The sequence below is a fragment of the Haliotis cracherodii genome, unplaced genomic scaffold, assembly GCF_022045235.1.
Source record: "Haliotis cracherodii isolate W230 unplaced genomic scaffold, xgHalCrac1.p SCAF_32, whole genome shotgun sequence".
In the NCBI taxonomy this organism is placed as follows: domain Eukaryota; kingdom Metazoa; phylum Mollusca; class Gastropoda; order Lepetellida; family Haliotidae; genus Haliotis; species Haliotis cracherodii.
In genome coordinates this window covers 3,455,343-3,475,037 of record NW_027266289.1, presented here as the reverse complement: position 1 = coordinate 3,475,037, position 19,695 = coordinate 3,455,343, and the positions used below count along the sequence as shown (strand labels likewise).

The following is a 19,695-nucleotide window of genomic DNA, read 5'->3' as shown; positions in this document are numbered from 1 at the left end:
TGACATTGTTAATTGGGTTGTTGCACCATCCCACTTTTAATCTGTGTCACTCTGTCTCCTGTGACCATGTATTGGTTTTGTCAATGAATTTGTTATGGTAAAACATTCATCAGACGAATTACCAAATATTATTTTCAATTGTTTGTTTGTTGTTTAACGCTGCACTCAACAATAATCCACTTATATGACGATGGTTTGGGAATAATCGAGTCTGGACCAGACGATCCAGTGATTGACATAATGAACATCGATCAACGCATTTGGGATACGATGATATGCATCAATAGTCGCCTCTTACGACAAGCATAATTGTGTTTTTGCTCAAGATGCATTCTATCCCGGATCTGCACTTGACTATTTTCAAGTGGAAACCATTTACACCACTTTATATGAAGTACAGTTACATTTTTCCGCAAGTACACATATACTAGCCACATAAACTGTGCACGGAGAAAATATATTCTGGATTGAAATACAACACAGCAAGAACAAAATGATGCAGACGCTGTATCAGCCGAATGATCGGACCATAAGAAAATGTTAACGGGACCTGAACAACATATGTTACGATGACGTCAGAAGATCAAAATGGAGTAGGGGGTCATACGACAAAGTCACAAAGTCAATAATGGGTATGACCACCCTGTGCGTGAATCACAGCAGTGCATCGGCGACGCATGGAGTCCACCAAATGGGCATGGAAGGCCTGGGGAATGGCCTGCCATATCCTCCTCAAATCCTGTGCCAAGTCACGGACGTTATCTGGAGGATGTGGAAGACGACGCAGACAGCGCTCCATTTCATCCCACACATGCTGTATTAGGGAGAGATCTGGAGAAACTGCAGGCAATGGCAGTAACATGACATTTTTATGGTGAAGGAAAGCCATTGCGACCCTAGCCGTGTGAGGACGACCGTTGTCCTGTTGAAATGTCAATCCCGGGCCATGACGTTGCAGGAAAGGAATGACCACAGGCCTCAGAATCTGATCTCTGTAGCCAACACCGGTGAGATTGCCCTGAACAACCACCAAAGGGGTTCGGTGCCGTGATGTTATCCCACCCCAAATCATCACAGAGCCACCTCCAAAACGATTCCTCTCCACAATACAGTTGCGTGCATAACGTTCTCCCAAACGCCGGTAGACACGTTGGCGCCCGTCACTGTGGGAAATGTTGAACCTCGATTCATCTGTAAAGACAACATTTCTCCACCATATTCGAGGTTTGCGAACATGATTTCGACACCATCTTAGACGGTTGACTCGATGACGGTGTGTCAGGATGGGACGTATGGCAGGGCGTCGTGGTCGAATCCCGTACTGACGTAAACGATTCCTGACAGTGTTGGGATGGATACGGCGCAGTCCAGGAATTGTCTGGGACGTCGTTACTGCCGTTTGGAACCTGTGTCGGAGATGTGTAACTCGAATCTATCTGTCTTGGCGTCGTTACTCGGGGAGGTCCTGAACGTGGGTAGTCGGCAACGTCATTTGTGTTCTGATAACGCCTCACCAGTGCCGATATCGTGTTACGATGGCATTGGAAATGTGTTGCCACCTGTTGTTGCCTCATTCCCGCTCGGGTCATTCCAATTGCTTCATGACGCTGTGCAGCTGTCAATATTGGCATGATTTGCTTGTGATATGCTTGTGTCTGCGCCTGAGAAGTTTTGAATTTTTTAATTACCACAGCTCATGCTTTCCAAAGTGACAGCGAATTTTGAGTTGCACATGCTGTGTACAGCTGCACAGGATGCACGTGCAGTAACACATTGCACGTCCATAGGCCCCATCAATGACGTCATATCGCATGGCACGTGTATGAGCGTTTGAATGTCTCCAGTAATTGCTGTGTTCAAACCTATATTTCATATATGGACTGTGTGCCGTTATATCTATATTTTCTCCGTGCACAGTTTTTTTTAATGTGGCTAGCATACATTACATTTTGAAATGTGTAAATACCATCAATGTTCTAAACATTAATGTAAACATGCTACTGCCGTTACCTTGGGCCCACATACAGCGGATTAACAAAAGAATATCCTATTATGACTAGTATTATTTTACAAAAGCATTTCAAACATGTCTACAAGCCTAACAATATTGCATGCAAGTATTTTCACTGTGCTTCACTATGGAGTGGTGTGTCACCTGTATTATTCTGTACATTCACATCAGCTCCCGCCTTCAGCAAAATATCAACACACTCTCTAGGTCTAACCCGCTGTGCTGCTACTGCTTTATAAAGTAGTGTGTAAACTGCATTATTCTGTACATCAACATCAACTTCCTCTTTCAGTAGCCTGTCAATATACGTTGCATACAGCTGTCCTCCTGCTGCTGCTTTATGAAGTGGTTTGTAACCTGCATTATTCTGTACCTTCACATCAGCCCCAGCCTTCAGCAACATATCAACACACTCTGTAGAACCCCGTCCTGCTGCATTATGAAGTGGTGTGTCACCTGCATTATTCTGTACCTTCACATCAGCCCCAGCCTTCAGCAACATATCAACACACTCTGTAGATCCCCGTCCTGCTGCATTATGAAGTGGTGTGTAACCTGCATTATTTTGTACCTTCACATCAGCCCAAGGCTTCAGCAACATATCAACACACTCTGTATATTTATCCCGCAATGCTGCTGCATCTGTATAAAATTGTGTGTCATCTGTATTATTCTGTACATTCACATCAACTTCCTCTGTCGGTAACTTTGCAAACTTCCGTCCTGCTGCTGCTTTATGAAGTGGTGTGTCACCTGCATTATTCTGTACATTCACATCAGCCCCAGCCTTCAGCAACATATCAACACACTCTGCATATCCCTGTCCTGCTGCTTTATGAAGTGGTGTGTCACCTGTACTATTCTGTACATTCACATCAGCCCCAGTCTTCAGCAACATATCAACACACTTTGTAGATCCCCATCTTGCTGCTTCATGAAGTGGTGTGTCACCTGCTTTATTCTGTACATTCACATCAGCCCCAGCCTTCAGCAACATATCAACACACTCTGTAGATCCCCGTCTTGCTGCTGCTGCTTTATGAAGTGGTGTGTCACCTGCATTATTCTGTACCTTCACATCAGCTCCAGCCTTCAGTAACATATCAACACACTCTCTAGATCCCCGCAATGAAGCTGCTGCTTTATGAAGTGGTGTGTCACCTGTATTATTTTGTACCTTAACATCAGCCCCAGCCTTCAGCAACATATCAACACACTCTGTAGATCCCCATCCTGCTGCTTTATGAAGTGGAGTGTCACCTGCATTATTCTGTACCTTCACATCAGCCCCAGCTTTCAGCAACATATCAACACACTCTGTAGATCCCAGTAGTGCTGCTTCATGAAGGGGTGTGTCACCTGCATTATTGTGTACCTTCACATCAGCCCCAGCCTTCAGCAACATATCAACACATTCTGTAGATCCCTCTTCTGCTGTTTCATGAAGTGGTGTGTCACCTGCATTATTCTGTACATTCACATCAGCCCCAGCCTTCAGCAACATATCAACACACTCTGTAGATCCCAGTAGTGCTGCTTCGTGAAGGGGTGTGTCACCTGCATTATTCTGTACCTTCACATCAGCCCCAGCCTTCAGCAACATATCAACACACTCTGCATATCCCTGTCCTGCTGCTTTATGAAGTGGTGTGTCACCTGTATTATTCTGTACATTCACATCAGCCCCAGCCTTCAGCAACATATCAACACACTCTGTAGATCCCCGTTCTGCTGCTTCAAGAAGTGGTGTGTCACCTGCATTATTCTGTACATTCACAACAGACCCAGCCTTCAGCAACATATCAACACATTCTGTAGATCCCAGTAGTGCTGCTTTGTGAAGGGGTGTGTCACCTGCATTATTCTGTACATTCACATCAGCCCCAGCCTTCAGCAACATATCAACACACTCTGCATATCCCTGTCCTGCTGCTTTATGAAGTGGTGTGTCACCTGTACTATTCTGTACATTCACATCAGCCCCAGTCTTCAGCAACATATCAACACACTTTGTAGATCCCCATCTTGCTGCTTCATGAAGTGGTGTGTCACCTGCATTATTCTGTACATTCACATCAGCCCCAGCCTTCAGCAACATATCAACACACTCTGTAGATCCCCGTCTTGCTGCTGCTGCTTTATGAAGTGGTGTGTCACCTGCATTATTCTGTACCTTCACATCAGCTCCAGCCTTCAGTAACATATCAACACACTCTCTAGATCCCCGCAATGAAGCTGCTGCTTTATGAAGTGGTGTGTCACCTGTACTATTCTGTACATTCACATCAGCCCCAGTCTTCAGCAACATATCAACACACTTTGTAGATCCCCATCTTGCTGCTTCATGAAGTGGTGTGTCACCTGCATTATTCTGTACATTCACATCAGCCCCAGCCTTCAGCAACATATCAACACACTCTGTAGATCCCCATCCTGCTGCTTTATGAAGTGGAGTGTCACCTGCATTATTCTGTACCTTCACATCAGCCCCAGCTTTCAGCAACATATCAACACACTCTGTAGATCCCAGTAGTGCTGCTTCATGAAGGGGTGTGTCACCTGCATTATTCTGTACCTTCACATCAGCCCCAGCCTTCAGCAACATATCAACACATTCTGTAGATCCCTCTTCTGCTGTTTCATGAAGTGGTGTGTCACCTGCATTATTCTGTACATTCACATCAGCCCCAGCCTTCAGCAACATATCAACACACTCTGTAGATCCCAGTAGTGCTGCTTCGTGAAGGGGTGTGTCACCTGTATTATTCTGTACATTCACATCAGCCCCAGCCTTCAGCAACATATCAACACACTCTGTAGATCCCTCTTCTGCTGCTTCAAGAAGTGGTGTGTCACCTGCATTATTCTGTACATTCACAACAGACCCAGCCTTCAGCAACATATCAACACATTCTGTAGATCCCAGTAGTGCTGCTTTGTGAAGGGGTGTGTCACCTGCATTATTCTGTACATTCACATCAGCCCCAGCCTTCAGCAACATATCAACACACTCTGCATATCCCTGTCCTGCTGCTTTATGAAGTGGTGTGTCACCTGTACTATTCTGTACATTCACATCAGCCCCAGTCTTCAGCAACATATCAACACACTCTGCATATCCCTGTCCTGCTGCTTTATGAAGTGGTGTGTCACCTGCATTATTCTGTACATTCACATCAGCCCCAGTCTTCAGCAACATATCAACACACTCTGTAGATCCCTCTTCTGCTGCTTCAAGAAGTGGTGTGTCACCTGCATTATTCTGTACATTCACATCAGCCCCAGCCTTCAGCAACATATCAACACACTCTGTAGATCCCTCTTCTGCTGTTTCATGAAGTGGTGTGTCACCTCTATCATTCTGTACATTCACATCAGCCCCAGCCTTCAGCAACATATCAACACACTCTGTAGATCCCTCTTCTGCTGTTTCATGAAGTGGTGTGTCACCTCTATCATTCTGTACATTCACATCAGCCCCAGCCTTCAGCAACATATCAACACACTCTGTAGATCCCTCTGCTACTGCTTCATGAAGTGGTGTGTCACCTGCATTATTCAGTACATTCACATCAGCCCCAGCCTTCAGCAGCATATCAACACACTCTGAAGATCCCACTTCTGCTGCTTTATGAAGTGGTGTGTCACCTGCATTATTTTGTACCTTCACATCAGCCTCAGCCTTCAGCAACATATCAACACACTTTCTAGATGTCCATGTTGCTGCTGTATGAAGTGGTGTGTCACCTGTAACATTTGAACAATGGTTCACACTTGCTCCTTTCTCCAGTAAAAACAAGACGACCTTAGGATTGTATCCACATGAGCTGTGAAGAGGAGTATATCCGTCAGATGATGTCATGTTAACAGTAGCGCCCGCATCAAACAACGTACTGGTAATACTTAAGTCCCCCTCCTCACAAGCATTGAACACAGCATCACCGTCCACCTGTGCTCCTCTGTCTAAGAATAAATGAACCATGTCCATGTTGAGGTTCTTAAAAGCACATCTAAGACCTTCCTTGTTGTCTACTTCACATCCTTTTCTCACCAGCAGTTGCACCACCTCTACGTGGCCTTTTTCTATGGCACGGTATAGAAGGAGGTTGTAAGAATAAACTTTATGCCTACTGTTACAGCAGGCTGATGACATATAATGCTTATTAACATCCACGCCCATGTTAATCGTAGATTCCACAGCTGATGTAAGGCCATATTCGCAAAGGTAATGAAAGACAGTTTGACCTAGGTTGTCTCTTGCATACAGGTCAGGGTCAAGGGACAGAATCTGATCAACAAACTCACTGTCCTGTGTTTGTGCTGCTAACATAAGCGGAGTTTCCTCCGAAACACCATATCTACCATTAATGTCAAGCTTCATGTGTTGACTGATATAGGTCAGTACACTACAAGCAGCATTTATGCACACTCCATGTAAAATGTCCCTTATTTCACTCTGGCTGAATGATATGTTTTCTTTCTCCATAATGAAATTGATGAGATGAAATGACTTGTTGCTAGGAAGTAATTTACAAAATGACTGTTTTGAAGATTTATCATTTAGTTTCAGAATATCAGGAACCGACATGTGACCTTGTTTCTTCACGCAGTCCATCAGCAACTCAACAAACTCTGCTATACAACATGCCTGGTGTGATAAAACGGGCAACAAATTGCTCCTTTCAATTTCAGTTGCAAATCTTCTTGCTAAGTATTCAGCACAGGTCCATGGGATGTTTGCAACAAGATCTTTCTCACCAGGAACATTTCCCCCTGATTTTGAGGAAGGTTTAAGACGAATTCGCTGATGGATGAAAGTCAAGCTACAATTCTCAATGACAAACTTTGATTGTTTTGTACTGAGAAGTAAAGCAACACTGTCGTATATAGATGGATGATCAAACACGTATGTGCTGTCTTCTTTCTTGAGATAAGAACCAACCAAATCATCAGCAGCTGTTATGCATTTATACCCAAGTTTAGGATCCTCCTCCAACTCATGTCCACTAATCTTCCCATCTCTTATAATCATAGCCATGAACAGTGAACGCTTTATCTCATCCTGAAGAAACTTATCAATGGTCGTCTTTAGGAATTTAAGAGGTGAGTGAAAGAAAGCCGCCGCTTGAGCTTGAGTCTGACCATGTTCATAAGCTGTGACAAACATTTTACAGACATGGGGAAAGCCGTGTGGACAGTCAGCCTGACATATCCGAGACACAGTTGACTCATCAAAGTCTATGTATTTTGTTTTGGCATGAACATGCCATATCTTCTTGCGCTCATCTATGTCTCTCTGTGAGGTGACTTCCACCACGTATTGGGGACTGGATATGTAATCTGCCATCCTTCCTAAATCTGGCAATGACGATTTCAGCACATAATCGCGGCCTACGAGAATAATGATAGCTTTGCCTTTGTTTGGTCCTGTTTTAATCTCTGTTTGTTCATCGTCTGTTGTCTCTAAACCTTGTACAATTTCAGCAGACATGTTTCTTTGACTTTTTTGAGTACATTTGTCAGAATCGTTCACATCCACAATAGGTCGTAGACGTTGTCTCCACTTGGCCCACTCTGCTGCATCGAATTCCAGATCACCGAAAATGTCATCTAACATAATGACAGGATTAGCGCAGGCTGTTATGACCTCCTTGAACTCATCGGGCGACTCCACCTGATAAACTTGTTTCCCCTGACTGTGTTGATCTTTGAGGGTCATGTAGGCTATTGTAGACTTCCCCTCTCCTGGTCTTCCCTTGATTGTCACCCATGCTGCTCCTCTGTCCAACTTGTCTGTCACCTTCTGCAGGGCTGCTGTATCCACCATGTCTTCAGTCAACGACTGTATCCTGGATTCCGTTCTTTCTGTGGAAGCATCACAAATTAGATTTATGTATGTTATCCCACAGCACTATAGCTCACAGATTAAAAGTATTAAAATGCCAAGAAAGATAGACAATTAGCAAACTTTGTTGTCAGCATTGATATTAAAAATGTGCTAAATATATACTGAAAACTTAAGAGTAACACTAAATTCTAATTATTTGAACAAAATATGATGTCATCCATCATAAGAAGAAACACTCATACCAAAGTTGATCTCCTCACTTTGAGAGAAGACGCCCCATGTGACTCATATTAATACCTATACACAAAGATTCAGAGAAACAAAACACTCTCCACAAGACGGTATGACAAGAGGGATGACTCCAACGTTCCAATAGTCAATGGATAATCGAACCCAGGTTATCAGTGTGACGAGCTGACGCGTTAACCACCAGGCTACCCCACAGCCCCACAACTTTCAATATTTCAAAGAGCACATACAACTCTTGCACAGAAGTTGTGTGATAAAGGTTACACCATTCAAGGCCTCAGTAAAGCTTTAACAAAGGTTTATGGAGGACATTCCCACTTGACACATCAGTGACAAAAAAAATATGTCCGATGCAATTCCCTGCAGTGTTCTCGTGTTTCTTCCGGTGAACAATTGACTTGACTTTGCGTGTGTTTGTGACATGTGCCACTGGCGGGTCAGAATACGCTCAACTATTTGATAGAGTGATTCATGAACACATGCGCATGATATAGTCGGAATCGTACAATGGGCTCTGCTTTATGCAGAGATTTCTATAGGATATGGACAGGGTTTATATAATTATATCTGAGGAAACGCAGTCTCCAACAGATGACAGACAAAAAGGCCATAACATAAACCCACTCGACTTTTGAGCTTCTGTAAAGTAAACATTTCTCCAGATTAAAATGGTCCTCAATGATCATCTTGTGGTCATCACTACATCAGGTTTCACTCGGAGCACCCTTGTGTCCACATGTGTCCTGTGAACATTGAATACTGTCAAAATGCTATCAATAGGTGTGACAAAATCACCTTTTGAAACCAGATAAAACAAATGTCATATTTCACCTTTCCTCAGCATTTCTTAAGTCTCCAATATCTGTCTTTGACTGAATGTACTGAACCAGAGAGCAGGCGGTTTACATAACGTTGGGATATTGACTGGTTTGACAGTAGACCATAACACGCTGTACATGTGAACAAAGGGCATCGTACCAAGTGCATGGATATTCAGAGGTACACAATCATGGCAACAAACCAATTAGAAATCTCTCCATTGTACGATTCAAACTGTATCAAAAATATGTGAGCATAAATCACTATCATAACCAGGTGTTTACGAACACGTAAATGTATCCTGCCTCAGAGTGGCTCCCAACACAAACACATTCAAGGGCATGTCAATTATTTACATAAAACAAGTAAGACCAGGTACAAGGCAAAAAAAGAAATTGCATTGGATATCATTTTGGTTGATGATGTATTTGCATACCAATTTGCATACCAACCTGCGAATGAAAACATAAAAAATATGATATATACTCAACAACCAAAGTTCCTGTGACACCAATATTATAGTGTATTTTTCAAACAAATAAAGTTTTCATTATTGTAGAACATGTATGGAATCAAGTCACAAAAACGCAACTGCTACAGAAAAGCATGCATTCCATGCACAAGTTGACTTTTATGCAAGCCCCACGCATTTCACTAACCAAGAATTGGTATAAAAAAACGTGCATTAACGGGATTCCATATGAATTGCTTAGCATCGTGCTGACAACAACCACTTAGAAAAACAACAAAATTAAGCAATTATTCAACATTACGAAATGCCACGTCTGGTCAAAAATGAGCGTCTGCGAGCCATTGGTATGCTTGAAGCAGGATCGAGTCAACGTGATGTTGCAAGACAATATAACGTCAACAGAAACATCATTTGGTGTTTATGGCAACGTTTGCAACAGATGAATGCAGAGAGAGACCATCCTCGGAGTGGCAGGCCACGCTTAACCAATAATCGACAAGACAACCGGATTCGAAAAAAACACCAACAAAATCGATCCCAGCCAGCAACAGTGACTGCAATAAGCATCCCTGGCCTTCAACGGATATCTTCACAAACCGTACGTCGTCGCCTAAGATGTGCAGGGATTTTCGCCATAAGAACCGCCAGACGTCCAATTTTGACAGGAAACTACCGACAGGCACGTCTACAGTGGTGCAGACAGCATCTACGCTGGATGGCCATGCATTGGGGACAAGTTCTTTTCACTGACGAGTCTCGATTTCACAGCGATGGTCGGATTCGAGTGTACCGACGTCGAGGTGAACGTTACGTCAATCATTGTGTCATGGAAGAAGATCGGTTCGGGGGCGGCAGCGTTATGGTATGGGGTGGGATTACAGCAAGACAGAGGACCCGTTTGATAGTGGGAGAGGGAAATCTCAATGGACAGCGCTACCGCGACGAGATCATCAGCCCTGTTGTTCTACCATTTTTGCGTCGTCATGGCCCAGCCATTACCCTTCAACATGACAACGCTCGGCCTCATATTGTTCGACTTGTTCATGATTCTATTCCACAAAACAACGTGAATGTCATCCCCTTGCCGGCTCGCTCCCCTGATCCTTCGACGTCAACCACGTGTTCCACAGACACTTCAGGAACTTCGAAAAATGCTCCAGCAGATATGGACAGATATCCCACAGGACTTTGTGCAACTCCTGGCCCATTTCATGAGATGAAGAAGTGTTGCACGCTATTGATTTGTAAATTGACATTTTGGCATGTTCATGTTTTTTTATGAAATCATGCATTTTCTGAAGTCAGCATGGCAAATTAAAGCAGTTGAACACTTACAGGAGTCTTTTATCTGTTGCAAACCGAAATTGTTTCAGATTTGGTAAAAAACATAACTTTGCATTAAATCTTATTCAATGCCACAGGAACTTTTGTTGTTCAGTATATTATTGCGCCCGATCAGGAGGTGTTGACTGATGCTAATTGTGTATTATGACCCACGTGCAGAGATTCTTTTGCTTATAAGTAAAGATAAACAAACTACCCATAGCTGAACGATCGTTCAGATATCTAGTACAGCAAATAACTCACTCCTGATCTTCTGTGCTGCAGTCAGTGGTTCCTCCGTCGGAATTTCGGTATCTGTAACAGGAGCCATTTGAACTTAGCTATTTGATACTGAGATACTGAAAATTGACATATGTCATGAACAAATAAATTATGCTACATCAGGCTTAAAACAAACAGAATGGTCCAATCTAAGGAGAGTTGAATTGGCTTTGGAATAGGTAGAGGAAAACAGTGTCCTACACATGTAAATATTTCTACATGATATGCAATGTTGTAAATACATTACTTTTTCTTCAAAGTCATGATACATTAGTGTGTATTGTGTTAAGTCATTCCTAAAGTAAGCAATTAGACTATACTGTAATCAGTGTGTAAAGCTACCACATTGTTATAAGATGCTTTCAGTAATTTATATATAAAGTTTTTAGCTTGTAGCTGAACTCATGTGTTTATAGCAATAATGTAAAGCTTACAGCTATAAATGTCAATAATATATTGTACAATATTGTATCAGTTAGTTGATTATTATGTACATAGTTCTATAAAAAAATGTTGGTAAATATGTACTCTGTGTGGGTGAGATAGACATAGAGAATGCACATATAGAGTATTAGTGTTGGCTTTGCCGTGACGAGGCTGGTGTGTATGTGCTTATCCTTTTGTGTATATATATTGATGTGTATTGTATCATATAAATGGGATTTGTAGCTATAATAAACGGATGGTTGTTCTGATAATATATGCTTAAATTCATGCTCATGGTATACAGTAAATGTAATAATGTGTTAGTTTAATTGTAGATTCCTCTGATTGCATATCACTAATTCAACTTCATTATATTATGTATGTCACCCTTATTCATATAGTGGTGGGATGGATCTCTGTATTCTCGATCCCCGAACACACAAAATATATCCCACGAGCACCCAACAAGTATTCGTCATCAATCCACACAAACGTGACACCCTGTTACATATCTATTAAAGTCAGTACATGTTCTTGCTTTTCCCTTTCTTATATTTTTCTTCTGTTTTTAGGGGTAAGAGATTATTGGCTGCACCAAAATGAAATTTACCAAATTACTCTGCTACAGTAATGGACAGCATGACACGGCGTGTAAATACATTTAACATAATTATTATGTCTTATTTACGTATAACGAAGCTAATTCAGTTAATTCTTAATGTTACTCGAAAATGCATACCATTTAATATGACCACATGACTCTACGTTCTTCAAAGCAAGGCCATCTTCATTCAAATGTCGACCAGATGCCACTTCTTAGGTCAATAACAATTAGAGTAACCTCCCTTTTTAAGAGACAAACTTAAAGCTTCGTAACATCTTGGAACAGCCATCTGTTATCTTACATTGCTGTACTGACATGCTCGTGTGGAGATAAAAAAAATCAACCAATTTATTCCTAAAATGATATTTGGGCTGATATACTTCTAGCATCGGGATAAAGCGAGGGATAAATAAGTCAGCCAATCATAACTAACTACAAAAACGCATGGGAGTTTATTATTAATGGAATATATATTACCATATGTATGTAATATATTTTGAATGACCTTTACCCCTAATGGTTCATTCTCTCCAACTCGTGATTTATTTCTAAATTAGAAATGTTGGGAGAGTTCGAAAAACAGTTCGGAGTGGTGACCATTGATAGAAAAGCTTGAAAGTATAGAAAGCCATCACCATATTGTTCATCTAAACGACGGACTGCTTGATGTGAACAATGTTTTCTTAAAAAACACCAGTATACTTTTGATACATAAAACGTATAAGAAGACGAAGGCTTAAATAAAATATCTTCTTTCATTATTACCTTCCAATAATTAATGTCTTTTAGTGCTTATGTTATCGCGCATATCCAAGCCTTTTTGTATTTAATTTTTGACATATAGAGGAAGTTTATATATATAAGTCATATATATATCAAATTGAAAGGTAAGGACAGTAATCAATAAGGGTAGGTTACTGCTTATCAACAGTACAGAAAATATAAGAATAGTGGTTTTTTTATCCTGCAAAGATGGAGTGTATGATCCTAAAGGGAATGATTTGACCCTAGGATGAAATCAGTCCAGAGTGATATGATCCAAGGGAGTGACCTGATCCTCCTACAGTGGTAGTGGTGCTCAGCTCACAGCTTTCCCATGCCTCTTCTACTCTACTCTACTCATTACTAATTAGTTCGGGTAAATGTAGTATACACCTAACGCCTTTCCTCAGCCCTTGGATCCCCTTTCCAAACAAGCGCCCATTTACGATCATCAGGGTTAAGTACCACTTTCCGATCAAACACCCCTTCCCAATCCTTAGGGATAGACATTCCTTTACGATCATTAGTGTTAGTTGCGAGGTAGGTAGGCGTTATGAACACACACTACCAGAGATCTAGACTACCAGTTGTCATACTGTCATTTCAGTGGAAGCCTCGGTGGCTGTGTGGGTTATATCGCTGACTTTGTGTGCTGGCGATTAGGTGCCTCCCGCTGACTGTGTGGGTTCGAATCCCGGACGGGACTAAACCCCAAAAGTACACGAATCTGTACTTTAAAAAGAACGTGTTATCCCAAATATAATATTTGTTATAAAGGTATGCGTGAGCAATCTCTTTTAATGATTTAATCCAATGTCATATGAGGAAACTCCGTACAATTTCTATCACGTTTCAAGTTCGCAGGGAAACTGCCTCCTATGCATGCGCATGAAGGTAAACAATCAGGTGTTGATGACTTGGTATACGACGACTCATTATTTGTGACAGTACCCGTGGTCCAGTGGAAAAAGTGTTGGCTAATAAGATGATCTCATTTCCCAAGCATAGCTTGATATTTGCACTGACAGACACACTGCTGTCAGAGACACTACATCGGTGATATTGGAACTGACAGACACATTGCTGTCAGAGACACCACATCGGTGATATTGGCACTGACAGACACACTGATGTCAGAGACACAACATGGTGATATTTGTACTGACAGACACACTGCTGTCTGAGACACCACATCGGTGATATTGGCACTGACAGACACACTGCTGTCATAGACACCACATCGGTGATATTGGCACTGACAAACACCCTGCTGTCAGAGTCACCACATGGGTGATATTGGCACTGACAGAAACACTGCTGTCAGAGACACCACATGGGTGATATTGGCACTGACAGGCACACTGCTGTCTGAGACACCACATGGTGATATTTGTACTGACAGACACACTGATGTCAGAGACACCACATCGGTGATATTGGCACTGACAGACACACTGCTGTCTGAGACACCACATGGTGATATTAGCACTGACAGACACACTGCTGTCAGAGACACCACATCGGTGATATTGGCACTGACAGACACACTGCTGTCTGAGACAGAACATGGTGATATTGGCACTGACAGACACACTGCTGTCAGAGACATCACATGGTGATATTGGCACTGACAGACACACTGATGTCGGAGACACCACATGGTGATATTGGCACTGACAGACACACTGCTGTCAGAGACACCACATCGGTGATATTGGCACTGACAGACACACTGCTGTCATAGACACCACATCGGTGATATTGACACTGACAGACACATTGATGTCAGAGACACCACATGGGAGATATTGGCACTGACGGACACACTCCTGTCAGAGCTCACATCTTTATTTTTGTTTTACTCTCGTTATATTAAATTGAAATGGCAAAATAATGATACACTTTTCGATTTCGAAAAATCGACTTTGGCAAAGGCATACATATGAAGGCATTGTAAACTTGGTCGATATTGAAATAGTAATATTGGATACTGAGGTTGGGCAAAGCGTGCCGTGTATGATTTCCGTACAACACATTACAACACAGGATCTATATGTTTGAATATTACAAGTATTCAACCAAAACACTTGAAATTAGAAATGTCGAAATAATTATTTTAATAATATTTTAAATAATAATATTTTATCTTGTAGTTAATATAACATGACAAGCTGAAATAATATGCTCATTTCTGCATCTGACACGAAGACCTCGAAAATTACGTTTTTATTCTGTCTAACATTTGCATAATATATTTACGAAATGGTTCAATCTTTACCATTGCGATTTTGTTTGCCAATAAAATAAATACGAACTTGGACTGAAATGAATTTAAGATATCAGAGATATGATTATTGAAGTTATTTAGCACAAATTTAACAATCTTAACAATTCCCAATATGAAACGCATTCTACACTCAATCAGCTAAGAAAAGTTAACAAAAAAATATCTCGCTTTGGTCTTAGCCTCTGCATGATTATAATGGACTGTATTTTAGAAGGCTTTGGTTTTTGTCCTTTGTATTAGATACGTGCTTCAGTTGTGTTGATAATTCAATAAGAAAAAAAATACTTACTATTCAACTGCGATGAAAGAATACAGAATAAACAACAACTGTCAATTGTTCAATTAGAGGTTTCAAACCATAATAACATGTCTATGAAAAACAGACGTAAGGTGGTAATGCTTTCATCTCTACATTAACTCTGCTTTTAGTAGAGATTGCTAATGCTGCTGGAATGAATATTATCGCTTATATGTTATGTACATTATATGCAAGTAGGTCAATGACTCAGTTAATTACATTCCATCCTTATCACAATACTTGTTGCGTGAAATGAAGCAATATCTCATATTTAAATAACCAAATAATACACAACCGATTGTCCAATAGAGGTAACTGTGCATAGCGGAGAAATATGTAATCTCAATATACTAGGTTACATGTTTTGATTGACTTCTTGGCGCGTGTCTGAATTCTACCGACGGGTTTTAGATCCAAATATGACTTTTCAGCAAATCTCGCTGCACTGCGAGTGGCGGATTCTGGAGCAATAACAGCCAGGCATGCCGCCACAGCCAGTCACAGTTAAACATCCAGCCTTCCTGAAGGAAGCCCTAGCCATCACGTGCGCCAGGGGACCGGACCAGTGTCATGTGATTGGCCGTTATTATGTGTACCAGGCGGCGCAAAATGCTCCATGTATTTATTCTTGAAAAACTCAACTCATTTGCTTACACTTTCTGGATGCTCACCAAGTAATCAATTGCGCTGAATTTTCCCTCATTTTTCAATCCAGTGCCCATAGACACAAAACCTGACAGTTTGGTGTTCCAACTGAGAAAATATTATTGCTGTTGCTACAAGCACATACAGGAATACAGTGAAGTGATAGAGTAGGGGTATTCACAAGCATATGACTCACATTTGCACATTTAAAGATAGACTCACTGGCGTGCCAGAATCATTGGATCGATGTTAAGATTCATAAAGAGAGACATGAACATTGACCGACAGACTGAGAGACCCAGTTGCCTCAGTCATATAAAACAGAAGAAACAGGAAACATTCCATGAGAAAATCGTATGATCTTTTCAAATTGGAGATCAGATCGAACTGCAGTGGACTTACATTTTTGTCTCTTTCTGTCTTTGCGTCTGCGTCTGCGTCTGAAAGGAAATTAAACTGTCAGTGAGAGAGAATAACCAGCCTAGTTTTTATCTGCTGAATCAGATTCCACTTGGCGTAAAGGGCAAACAGCTGTGGAAATTATATGAATGGACCACTGAAAATCAGTGATGGCACCAGGTGTTCGAGAAAAAGGGTAAGCATGTCCTGACCTACCGGTAGCACCCATCACTCACTCAGTTTGCATAAAAAAAGAGTATTTATTGCCTGACAGCAACACAACCAGACAATGAAGAGATCTATCAGAGATTGATGAAGTCAATGAAGTCAGTACAGGCACACACTGAACCAATAATGTTGACTAAATCTCCTAATTAATGCAGAAGGTAACGAAATCGGACGTGTGGCATGTAGACATCTTTTGGACCGCTTGTGTGTGTGTGTGTGGGGGGGGGGGGGGGGGGGGGGGTGCACGCATCACTCAGGCACGCACACACAGAGTGGTACAGGGTTCAACAGGCAGTGTATCGTGGCTTGTAACGTGTATAAGGTGTCAGCCTTACGGTAGTCACTTTTCTCATTTTTTCATCAAGGAGCTAATGTAGATAATTTCTTTGACTTTGTGTATGTACAGTTTCCGAGCCCAGGTGGTTTTCAACAAGACGGTCAGAGCTCGTGCTCAGCACACGTGGAATGAGTGAAATGGCAAGAACCAGTTAGGGTTCACAGACTACGCCATGTTTTCTAATTGTGGCTATATAATATAGGCGAGTCAGAGTCGCATTCATGGTATGTAGTATGTGAATGTTCAGGGCGTGCTCTCCGCGATAAGCGGTCGGCGTGAGTTGACGATGTGTGGCATTATATGTTAATAAACTCATGTGTGCATAGATTTTTCTTTTGCATCTTATATCAGGATTGGTTCCTTTAAGTATGTTGAAATAGAACCACTGCCTCGTCTGGTCACAAACCTGGGACTGTTAAGCTCTGGTGTATCCAGTGAAAGTATAAGGCCTACATTTACAAAATCAAGTTGTACATGCGCAGCGAATCAACATCCTGTGATATTTACACGTCAATTTGGAAAGTGAGTAATTGAGTATGGTTTTACGCCGCTTTTAGCAATATTCCTGGAATATGACGGCGGGGGACACCAGAATAGGCGTTGGTTGACTGCTCAATCCGGTCATTGGTTTACCCACAATAGCGTCAACGATAGCGTCAAGACGACCTTTAAGCCAAGTGGACAGAGGAAGGACCATTGCATAGGTACAAGATGGAATAGCCACCACGGAAGTCTCCAGATGGCTCCAGATGGCTCCATAAGGCACCATAAGGCACCATCTGTTATCCATCGTCTGTCATGGATTCATACAGGTTAACATCGTTTTTGTGTCGGTTCATACCTCAATGAAATGAAGAAAAAATCACAGTCAACCGGAAAGGGAATTTTGAGGGACTAAATCTACAATTGAAACTCCTATATTGGAAACCCATTTTACCAACCTATATCTAGCACCAATACCAGTGGAAAATGCTGGGCATCAAAGTTGAGATGACCTGAATGCAATGTAACCAATGACCTGCACAACATTGAATTATTCTGGTTTGGTTTTTGGTAGTGTGATTACATTCAATATTCCATCAATATAAAAAAGTAACATATTTGGTGGATGAATGATGATGGTGGTACCGTCACCTGTGGCAAGCTTACCTTCTGTATAGGAGTATCCCCAGTATCTCCAGGACCACCAGGCTCACCTGCTGCTGTGATTCCTTCAACTGAAGGTGGTACCGTCACCTGTAGCAAGCCTACCTTCTGTATAGGAGTATCCCCAGTATCTCCAGGACCACCAGGGTCACCTGCTGCTGTGATTCCTTCAACTGAAGGTGATACTGTCACCTGTAGCAAGCCTACCTTCTGTATAGGAGTATCCCCAGTATCACCAGGACCACCAGGACAGCAGCTATCACCAGAGAGATGATGAGAGGCACGTGTTCTGTGTTTTCCTGGGGGTCTTTGTCTGCAACTGTCACAAGTTTTTATGTCATGCATGGGGGCCAGCCATGGGTCTTGAAACACAGATTGTCACATAGTTTTACACCACATGTCAAATCTTTACGCATGATATGGGCCAGGATGGAGTCCACATCACATGCACTACGTTTCATAAGTAAGTTTTTTTTCGCAAAATAACTCCACGATTAATTGGGCTGAAATGCGGTATTGTCGCTCCAGTTTTGCACTCTTATGTTACATATCAAACATAAACAATTCAAAGAGATTTCTGTTACTGGTCATGTCCCAGTTTTGACACTGAGTTACTTTCTGTTGTATGGAACTCCCTGCTGTACACTTGGCTGTTTGTTTGCCATATCAGCTCTTCAAACAAAGGGGTCAATCTTTGGGTCCACATCACATATATTTGTGGTTCAACAAATGCAACTACCTAATGGTGCTAGGACAGCACTGGCCAGGTGGCATCTTGGAGGCGATACAATCAGCTAGCCTGCAGATCCTAGGATCAAGTCCCGACTAACAGAAAGCCTACAATATGTAACCCTCAGATGAATCACTGTCAGACTGGCAAGTATCATGTTACAATACATATATGGTCAGAATGCTGTACCTCGCACGTCTTTTTACCTAAACATGATTGTTTTAACTTCCTTAGTACACCAGAGCAGGTTTAATTGATAGGTGATGTAATGAAGATAAAACAAACTGGTACAATTGACGATCTATCGCAGAGCAAATGCCTATGTGTGTTTAACATGGCGAAAGGGGTTAGGGTATGTGGGTAAGGGACGGGTCTGCGTTAGAGATAGGTGTTTCAAGCTCTGCAAAGCGTTGTGTTTGCAGGCAATGTTTCCATTTTTGATCGAAAAAGCATTGGTGTTAGACAAGATAAGTACTAATGTGTTAATTTGAAAAGGTAACATATAAAAACACCCTACCGTCTGTGCAGAAGTCTCCAGTGTAGTTCCCAGTACAGCCTTTAGTACAGTGTCCGCTATCTTGGTTACAGATGTTGCCTATGCAGATGCTGATGTTGCATGCCTGACTACAGAGATCTCCGTGCCAGCCAGGAACACATCCATCATAACATCTCCCACTATCTCCGTCACAGTCCCTGACAGCTGACCCAGACTTCGGGGCACAATTTTGGGGACAGGACTTGTCACATGATTTTCCGTAGTGGCCAGGGACACACTGAATCACGCCGTCAGCATTAAACACTAAAATCAAAATCGAACATATATGGTTTA

General features: G+C 41.9%; 2 protein-coding genes across 2 annotated transcripts in view; both read right to left on the bottom strand.

Annotated features, from left to right (window-relative positions):
- Positions 1-2,002: 2,002 nt before the first annotated feature.
- LOC139477280 (ankyrin repeat domain-containing protein 17-like) lies at positions 2,003-11,053 on the bottom strand. The gene is made up of 2 exons (XM_071259827.1): positions 10,987-11,053; positions 2,003-7,876 (listed from the first exon to the last, which is right to left on the bottom strand). The coding sequence occupies exons 1-2, from the start codon at positions 11,051-11,053 to the stop codon at positions 2,124-2,126; spliced, it is 5,820 nt and encodes a 1,939-aa protein (XP_071115928.1). The 3' UTR covers positions 2,003-2,123.
- A 5,280-nt stretch (positions 11,054-16,333) lies between these two features.
- Positions 16,334-19,695, bottom strand: part of LOC139477279 (scavenger receptor class F member 1-like) — a 38,744-nt gene continuing 35,382 nt past the window's right edge. The window contains exons 5-7 of the mRNA XM_071259826.1: positions 19,384-19,665; positions 18,344-18,455; positions 16,334-16,466 (exon numbers count right to left, since the gene is read on the bottom strand). Of these exons, the coding sequence (XP_071115927.1) occupies positions 16,334-16,466; positions 18,344-18,455; positions 19,384-19,665 (527 nt within the window). The remainder of the gene's footprint in view (positions 16,467-18,343; positions 18,456-19,383; positions 19,666-19,695) is intronic.

Excerpts from the sequence above, each read along its gene's own strand:
- LOC139477280 (XM_071259827.1), bottom strand. The coding sequence starts at position 11,053 with ATGGCTCCTGTTACAGATACCGAAATTCCGACGGAGGAACCACTGACT. Across the intron at positions 7,877-10,986 it reads TGCAGCACAGAAGATCAGGA|AAAGAACGGAATCCAGGATA; the intron begins GTGAGTTATTTG and ends ATGCTTCCACAG.